The sequence below is a fragment of the Haemaphysalis longicornis genome, unplaced genomic scaffold, assembly GCF_048455015.1.
Source record: "Haemaphysalis longicornis isolate Haplotype H1 unplaced genomic scaffold, Haemaphysalis longicornis Haplotype H1 scaffold_13, whole genome shotgun sequence".
Classification (NCBI taxonomy): Eukaryota; Metazoa; Arthropoda; class Arachnida; order Ixodida; family Ixodidae; genus Haemaphysalis; species Haemaphysalis longicornis.
In genome coordinates, this window is record NW_027526233.1 from 32,501,823 (window position 1) to 32,511,282 (window position 9,460).

Sequence of the window (9,460 nt, forward strand, 5' to 3'; positions counted from 1 at the left end):
ACTACAGCGCGCCTCATAAGCAAGGTGTAGTTTCGGTACTTTAAACCTCGCAGTCAATCAGTCATTATTATGTAACTGAACATGGCACTAAACAAAGCTTTTTCTTGTGTTTTATTTTAGTTCAATGAATGCATTAATGTTTGTGAAACTAATCTGTAAATACCTGCGTAGTATTCTCTGGTCCAAACTGGTTATCTAAGCTTGGCAGGGGAAGGTGAGTTCTGTGAACATTTTTCTGCCCTAATGGGTTTCCCGGTAGGCCCATAGTTGAATACCTACGAAACACCCTTATTACTTCAGCAGTGCAAAGAAGACAATAGTAAAGATAGGAGATGCAACAAATTTTGAGTAAATCTGTGGTATATCCTGAACAAATTTTTCGTAGGACACTGCGGAGCTGCAGAAGATCTACGAGGAGTGGTGGCGCCAGCCTTCCCTAGCTGCTGGCAACCCATATTATGCCACTGCCCTTCAGCAGCTGCTGCGGCAGATGCACAAGATCAGAAAGGAGCCCCAGGAAGGAGCCTGCCCATGAAGGCAGGCTTCACCAGCGCCCGGAGGTGCGGCTGTACCGTCAAGGTCCAGCCCACAAGCATTGCCAGGCGTCGCCCTGGGGTCAACCGGGGACCAGGTAGAGTGCCTGCTGGCCAAGAGCTCGGCTAGCAAGAAGGTCAAGCGGTCCTCACGCCCTGAACCTCAGCGTCAGAGATGGGATGCCGCACGCCAAAGCTCTCGGACTACAGAAGGGACAGAAGGCACCTAATAGGGTGCCCCTTGTGTGGGCCTCTTCATTTAGGGTTATGTTTTCTCCGGAGGTGTGTGAATGGCACTACAAGTCGTAAATGAATAGTGAAAACTCACGGGAAATCAACTCCAATATTTTTAAATGCACATGTCTCGGCATTAAAGGCCAACTGCACTCAAATTTTTCTTTGTCCAAATAAGCAGTCTAAGCTCTTAAAATCACCTTGGCGAAATCCTGAGCTTCGCAAGCACACTGCACACTAGGTACCATCGTTCAAAGTAGCTCCATGCAGACGACGTTTGCACCTGGTGGAGAGTTGCCAAAACAAGTTCCGAGCTGCCTGTGACGGAGGTTGGGGAACCTGTCCCGTGAAGCTCGCAATTCTCCGGCGAATTGCAGGGCGCTCCGCCAGGTGCAGGGATGTGCTCGCCCGGGGTTTCTCTGCTACACCAGCGCCGTCGCCATCACATGTTTAAACTAACCGCATAGGCAGGCGTATCCGCCATTTTTTTTTTTTCAATGTAAAAAAAAAAAGAAAGAAAGATGAGAAGCCTACAAACTATTCACGCGCTTGCGAATGTCTTGGTGTTAGCAAACCTCTTTTTACTTAAAAATAAAATTTTTACTCAAAGATAAAAATAGCGCGAAATGAGCACATGCCTTACATTTGTCATTCCTATTGCATTTACCACAGAAAAAAAACGATATTTTATAACTTTTTGTCCGCTTGCATCCCGCGTCCAATATGGGCCATATTTGGGCTGGCCCAACGCCACCTCTATCCTTTAGACCTTTTCAAAAGTTTGACGACCTTAATAGAGTTGTTGTACACGCGGCTATAAACGCTTGTGTGACTTTTGCCTCACTCGCTAAGTGAGCCAAAATCAGCCTTTCTCTAAGTAACAAATACATCAGCACAAATATCGGCCGTCGTCTTCGTCAAGTGCGAAAACTAACGAAACTTCTCTCCTAAATAATAGACTAGATTTTTAAAAGTTCAATTCCCAAGTGAAGTATTTACTTTGAGCGTTAGATTTAGTTTATTTGAAAGTAAAATGTTTTCAGCAGCACCTGTCTCTGGTTAAAGTAGAAAACAGTGGCAGATAGGAAATGTTTTCGTGCTTTAGTGCATCATTTAGCTGTGGAAGCTGGCTTATCGTTTTAGATCCGTTTTATAATTCGTTTCCCGATGGGCAGCAAGGCAAAATATACTGGGTTGATATTCACGAAGCTGTTTGCAGATAATGTATGGTAAAAATAGTGATCGATCGCAGCCCGCGTGCGGTTTGTTCCCTTCAAAGAGAGAGACGTGATAGCTGAAGAGTCGGCTATAACAAAAGCTCCTTTTCGAAATCGTACGGGCAAGTAGCGTTGTAAATCAGGGTCCGCTTTTTTAGTAAAATATGCTGTTGGGCTAGTTGCTTCATTGCTTAAGGAAAATCGAGCGCTACAAACGAGGACAGAAAAAACGAAGAACGACGAGACAGATGCACTACTAACAACTGATTTATTCCAAGGAAAGACAGCGATATAAGTAGCTTGTCTACAAATGCACAAACATACAGAAAGGATAATAGATCTGAAAAAGATACTATAAAAACAAAATAGCCACAGCTGAAGACAACAATCACACCTTTTTATCGCATGTTGTCTAGGATTCGGTACTCCTTCGAAAACAGGGATAGCGATGCTTCACTGATACAGCCTGCGCTGTTTTTTTTTTTTTGATAAAATACGCTTCGCGCAGTTCTTGCGCCACGGTGTCACGACTCTTTCCGATAATGATTGTCTCTGTCAGTCTCGGAAGGCATCCTTTGCCACACTCGCGGTAGTGATGAGGCAAATTGCGACCCGGTGCCATTATTCATGGAAAGATCATGTTCCCTGAGTCGGTCATTTACGCATCGGCTGGTTTGTCTGATGTACACCTTACCGCAGAAGCAGTCATCGAAGTATCTCGGGAACACCTTGGGTATCGGCTAAAATAATTCCAATGCCTTGTTTTAAATTGCTTCCATTGTAATATTTGCAGTCGTGACTGAAATAGATGCTCCCATAGCGGTACCGAAAACTTGCCTGTAGAATTCGCTTTTGTGCGAGAAGCAAGTGTTAGACAGGCAAAACCCTAGCAAGGTGCAGAGCTCAGTGACATCGAACGGCGTGCGATACACTAATGTCATGTCCTTGTGGAGGAACTGCCTGGAAGTGGAGCCCTTGCTCGTGTCTTCAGAAAACGTGGTGTGCAGATCGCGCATGTGCAAGCAAGCAAGCTCAAGGGTGACTTGCTTAGCATAAAGGATCCTCCCTCGGCAACGTTTCCCTGGTGTGGTCTACAAAATCCCATGCGCCGACTGCGAATCGGTATACATTGGTGAAAGCGGAAATTTCTGCCGGCGTCTTAAACAGCACAAAAATGGCGTCATCAAGGGCCACACCGTGACGAATGCACTTGCAGAGCATGCCGAGAAGATGGGCCACAAGATAGAGTGGGACCACGCGCGCATCATAGCCACGGAGTGGAGTGGATAAACTTTATGAGACGAGCTTCAGGTGCCCGCCAGGTGGGGGGCCTCCTGTAGTCCGGGAAGCCCTGGTCCGCGCTGGCTGCCCTAGCCCTCTCCACCAGGATACGCTGGACTGAGAGGTCGGAGCTGGCCAGCTGGTCCGCCCACTGCTCGTACATTGGGTGAGGATTTGGGGTAAGAGATGGGGTTTTCTGACACTCCCATACCATGTGGTACAGGGTGCCTGGTTGGTGACAGAAATTACACGTTGAGTAGTAGAGGGTGGGGTACATGGCATGGAGGAAAGGCAGTCACCTGTGCTCTGGATAAATGGGGATGTGGTGGCGGGAAGCTTCGTCGTTCGTGGCAATAATGGGCGAGGATGTCCGCGTATGAATTCAGAGTAGCGGGCTTGGGAGAGCGAAGGGGCTGCGTGACTTCGCCTTCTTGAGAAACGGCCCGGTGTGTATGAACGCGGGCGGCGTGTGCCGCCTCGTTCCCCTCGAAGGACTCATGTCCGGGGGTCCAGATGATGTGCATTTCCGGGAGCTGGTGCACACTTTGCAGAATTTTTAAGGCCGTGGGTGTTATTCGACCTAGCAGGAAGTTGCGGCAGGCAGATTATAGTGAAGTAGTCGTTTCCAGTGGTGGCGGCTAGAGCGATGGCAAGTCCTTCTGCTGCCTCAATAGATGTCGTGTGTACTGTAGCGGCCGTCGGTTCTGCACTGTTGGCTCCGGTGACACTCACGGCATGTCCCGGTTGTTGGTGGTATGGAGAGGCATCCGTGTAACGAGTACAGGGAGAGTTGGGGAAGCGTTTTCTAAGGGCTCGTATCCGGGCTTCTCGGCGTGCCTTGTTATAGATGGGGTGCATATTTCTGGGAATGGGTGCGATTGTGATGTACTGTCGGATGGTTAGAGGGATGCATTGCCTCTGTTCGCATTTTGGGGGAGGCCTGTAGCCGAGCCGGGTAAGTGTAGCCCTGCCGGTTGGCGTGAGCTTAAAGGGACACTGAAGTGATATGTAAACATTGCGGGATTACTAGCGCAAATTGTAGTCCGGAGTCCCCAGGCCATGTTTCGACCACTCTAGGCGCGTTTACGCGATTTTATTTAGTAGAAAAACTAATTCGAAAATGCTGTCCTCCTCTCTTTACGCTCGCCCATTTTCTGTGGCGTTTTCGTGTGACGTCAGGAGGGGATGAGCTGGCAATTGGCTGCGCTACTGCACGGCTCCCCGGCCTTCAGACAGAGTCAGTCGGCCCAGCGTTTCATCCGCCGGCCGCCGGCGGGTCGTCGCAATCAAGGAGGTTAAAAAAATTGCTTGGTCGCAATTCGTTCGCTTAGTTGAAACGAAGCCAGGACACGTTTGTGAATGGAAGAATGTGCCTTTCTTTACTTGGTTTGTTTGTACACTGTATCTAGCTCCAAGTCAAGGTCGCTTCACACAAGCGCTGCACAAGCGCACATGTGACGCTTCGCTGACTGGTACGCCAGTAGGAAAATATAAGGCCTCTTGAAGGCGGGAGAAGAGTCAGCGAAGTCAATATAGGTACTAAGGAAATAAAATCAACTGATATTTTTACCGTACAGCGTAAAACTAGGGCGCGGGAAGCACTTTTTTGCACTGGGCGAACAAGCACAGCGGTCAGCAGCACGACTACACATCTGCGAACGCTTTTCCGTCTACGAAATGCAATTACTAGACGTGAGCTACTGTGGAAACTCGGGCGACGCTTACTGCACGAGCGCAGTACAACAAATAGTCACCTAAGCTGCTTGAAATGCCAAAACTAAATAAAAGTGTGAACCGGATGTGCAATATATACCCTATATTAGCAAGGCCTTCGCATCCCGCTCCGTGGCTCGGTGGTCTGGGGCGCTAGGTGTGTCACCGCGAGTGTTTTGCAAGTCCAGAGTTCAAATCCCCGCGGGTACGTGCTTTTTTTTTTTTTTTTTTTGTAAGTTAACTTTTTTGTTTTCCGCCAATGTTTTCTATATTGAGTTACCTTTTTTTGGGCCGCAACGTTCATGGCTACACGAACTAGTTCACAAAACGCGCGCAGGCTGGCACTGGCGCGCTAGCGAGTTCTCGTTGGCGTGCTGTTGCCATAAGCACCGACTGCTTGCAGGCAGTGGGCACAGGCCAGAATGAACAGACCCTTGGCCTGGTGCGAACACGCTTTTTACGATACAGGCATGAGGGAGGCAAGCTCCAAATATGGGGGAAATGCGCATGACATTTGGGCGTCTGCGGGTACGCGGAGGGCGTTCATGCACTGCGTAGGTCTCGGCTAGTGAATGCTACGACTACAAGCCGTCCTGGGAGGCTTATCTTGTGCATTTTACAGCCGACAACATGGCAGAAGCGCGGTACGATGATTACTGAGATATCGAGAATGCCCATCCAACAACGCCATTGGTTATGTTTTACAGAACCGAAACTGAAACTTGTCTGATTGCTAACCTTGGGCATCGTCCAATCACGGCGCCCCTCCTCCCAACGTCACAGCCTTAGTTGGTGCGGCCGCCGCAAACCGCGCATGGTAGTTTTTCTTCTTTCGCGCTTTGTAAAATAATTACCGATTTGTCAACCGGATAAACGATGAAAAGTGTGCTAATTTGAGCCAGTCTACGCAGTGCAAGCAAAAACGGGAGCTTGACAAATTCACTTCAATGTCCCTTTAAGTCGCGTGAATTGGGAGATGCGATGAACTTCTTCCAGTTCCTCCCATGTATTATGGATGCCGAGCTGTAGAAGTTTTCTTGTTGCTAATTTTGGAGGCAGTCCAAGGGCGGCCTCGTAGGCCTGGCGTATGGCGATGTTTAGCTTTTCTTTCTCTGCGGGTTTCAGGGCCAAATACGGTGGCGTAACCTGGCTAATAAGGAGGGCGTGAATGATGCGCAGGGTGTCAGCTTCTTGTAGCCCAAGTCACTGATGGGAGATCCTGCGGATGAGGTGAATGAGCTGGTCAAGAGTCCGTTGCAAGGGAAGGATAGTCTGAGCGCCTGAGCCATCTTTTGGTATGGTGAGGCCTAATATGCGTAGGAGTGGGACATTGGGGACGTGTTGCTCATTAATGGTAAGTTCTGGATCTGGTATGGGATCTGGACGCTTCTTATATGTCCTTTTGCACAGGGTTAGAAGGGCAGATTTTTCGGGGGCACAATCGAGTCCTCGGGCTTTCAGGTATTGTTGGGTGACCTGAATGGCTGCTTGAAGTGCATCTTGCTGGTCGCCCGGAGATCCAGTGGGGACCCAGAGCATTAGGTCGTCCACGTATATTGCGTGGCGAAGATTCGGGATGGCTTTTAGTAGGGGTGGCAAGTCTTTCATTATGAGGTTGAATAGTATTTGGGATACTACCAACCCCTGCGGAGTGCCCTTTGGCAAGGTTTTAAATGCGTCGGATCGACGGTGCCCGATGCCCACTGTTGCTGTGTGCTGGGTTAGAAAGGAGACAAAGTATTGGAATGTGCGCTCGCCACAGTTTGTAGATGCGAGGCCTTGAAGGATGGCTTGGTGAGAAACGTTGTCGAATGCCCCCTTAATGTCAAGGGCCAAGATGGACCGCTTGCTGTGGCTATTAAAGTCGTCCAGCACTTCCTCCTTAAGCTGAAGTAGTATGTCTTGGGTTGACAGATGTGGGCGGAAGCCGTACATCGTGTCAGGGAAGTAGCCGTTGTCTTCAACGTGGGGCGAGAGCCGGTTGTAAACCAGGTGTTCAAACAATTTGCCGACACATGAGGTCAGAGAAATAGGCCTCAGATTCTTGGAGTTCAAGGGTTTGCCGGGCTTGGGGATGAAAGTGACGTCTGCGTGTTTCCACTGTGGGGGCAAGGAACCCGCCAGCCAGCACTCATTGATGTAGACTAGAAGATTTTCTAGGACGGCATGGTCGAGGTTTCGCAATAATTTGTTAGGGATTTTGTCTCGACCCGGAGTGGTGTTTCGGGTGAGGTTGTACGCTGCCGCCTTGATTTCAGCAATGGAGAACGGCTCGTCCATTTTGGGATTCGGATCGCCTGTGTAGTCAGGTGCCTAGGTGGGTTGGACGTGAGGTGGGGGCGCCAAGGCTTGCTTAATAAGTTCGTCCAACAAGTCTTCTTCTGTGCCCGGGTAATTGTGGATTAATCGGCGAAGCTGGTCTGCTGCGACCGCCTTATATTCACCGGGGCCCATAAGGGAACGGAGCAGGTACCATGTGCGGCGGGTTCCCAGCGTTCCTTGCAGCTTGTTGCAGAACTGCGTCCAGTTGTGCTGGCTCAGCTCACGGGCGTACACTTCAGCTTCTGCCGTAATTTCCGCAATGCGGATCTTCAGCTTGCGGTTCGTCTTGTTCTTTTTCTACCGCCTGATTAGCCCTCTACGGGCGTCCCAGAGGTGGAGGAGATGGGCATCGATGGCTGGGTTATCCTGCGTAAGGGAAAGTTCCTTGGCGTGCTTTCTTGCCTCTTGAATGAGCTTGGTAGTCCATTCCTCGAGACTGTTATCCGATCAGCGGGGGTGGTTTCTCGGAAGTTCTTCCAATTTGTTATGCACGCAGTGCCAATTTTTTGGCTGCTCGCTCTTTGATGGGAGATTTGTGACTGAATTATGTAGTGGTCGCCGGGAAAGAATTTCGCAACGAGGCTCAATCTTGAATCGCTAATAATTCAGACAAGCAACACAATCAACAGATCATCTGGCACTCTAAACCATGTGTACTCCCGTACATTACGTCATGCGCTCAACGCTACTTAGAAGCCTGCTGCTAAGCCATCAATCCATTATGAACAAGGGATCCATACGGATCCCGAAACGTCAATTTTGTTGCAACATTTATACAAATGCCTTTACCTGACCAGATGGCATTCCGTCGAACTCTCGACAAAGACAGAGATTGGCTTATAGGTTTATAGATGACGCAGCTACACTCTCACACCTACCGACAGTGCTACTTGGGAATGCCACATCAAAGGGAACATTAAGGCGTCTCTCGCAGCAGAGCGCACATGCAGCAAGCTACTCTGTGAAGCACAGCTCAATGGGTAGGCCACGCATCACACATAAAACAGCAATTGTATGTCACAGCTTTGCTTGTTAATCATCTGTACAGACTGTGTAGGTGAATTTTTTTGCCAATGCACTTAGTGAGAGATGTTGCTGTGCTTTGTTTGTGTGGGTGCTGCTACAATTGCTGAAGTTGTTAATGTGAATGTACTGAGTGATAGGAGTATGCATATGACTGAAGTTGTGTTTTTATGGTTCGCATAATGCCACCTTTTTAAGGCTAGGACGCAGGCCCCTGCTTGTGATTCTTGCTTTTGATGTTTTGTACTTGCATATCTTTGTGGTGCAAACAAATAAACTTTGTTGCAAGTAAAGCACTTGTCGTGTCCTTCTTTCAGGCCTGTGGGCAGCAGGAATGCCACAAGGTGTAATATGCGCAGAATGTAGCTCACTCGTTTCAAGCACGAAGAACTACACTGAACTTTTTCATGTTTCAACACTTTTTGCACCTCAAAGGTTGCTGCTATGCTTAAAAAGAGAGAAAGAGGAAGTAAATATATTGGGATGCAAAAGCGACATAGCACAGGAGCATAGTTCAGCACATCTGCCCAGGAGGGACCTAATGGATTTACGGTACAATGCAGACGCCTAAAGAGACACTAAAGTGCAAGAGCAAGTTGGCCAGCATCAGTAATTACAGTGTTGTGAATACAAATAATATGCCACTTGCAGCAGCAGTACTTTATTAGTGCATGGAAATTCCCAAAGTGGCGTGAAAACAGGCATGGCTGCCCCATATATTGTTCTGCACGACAACTTGTGACATTACTAATTGCGGATGTCAAGACATGACTGGTGGAACTAATCGAAGCGTTCTTCTGAAGCAAACACTGATGCAGGGATATGAATGTGTGCAAGAACTTTTCCTGGTCTTGTGCTTCTTAAAAGACAAAAACCTCATCTAGCAAACATAAAATATGATGCCTCATCCCACACTTTGTTGCAGTGTCGATTTCATCAGAATGTTTTGCCTTGCCTACAAGCACAGCCACAAAAATGCATGCATGTGGGTGCACTAGAGACTGTAGTACTGTACCTAGATAGTGACTTAGCGCATACAGATAAAGCAGCTAGTGACAGCAGGGGATTATGAGCACAATCAGCAGGAAACAAGACGGCTGTGAAATGCTTTGATCAATGGCGCAGGCAAGTTCGCGT

The 9,460-nt window shown here is 48.5% G+C and overlaps 1 protein-coding gene across 1 annotated transcript in view; it reads left to right on the forward strand.

Moving 5' to 3' along the window:
- LOC144163768 (uncharacterized) overlaps positions 1–8,616 on the forward strand; it is a 112,881-nt gene extending 104,265 nt beyond the window's left edge. The window contains exon 5 of the mRNA XM_077694492.1: positions 386–8,616. Within this exon, the coding sequence (XP_077550618.1) occupies positions 386–535 (150 nt within the window). The 3' untranslated portion in view covers positions 536–8,616. The remainder of the gene's footprint in view (positions 1–385) is intronic.
- The last annotated feature ends 844 nt before the right edge of the window (positions 8,617–9,460 follow it).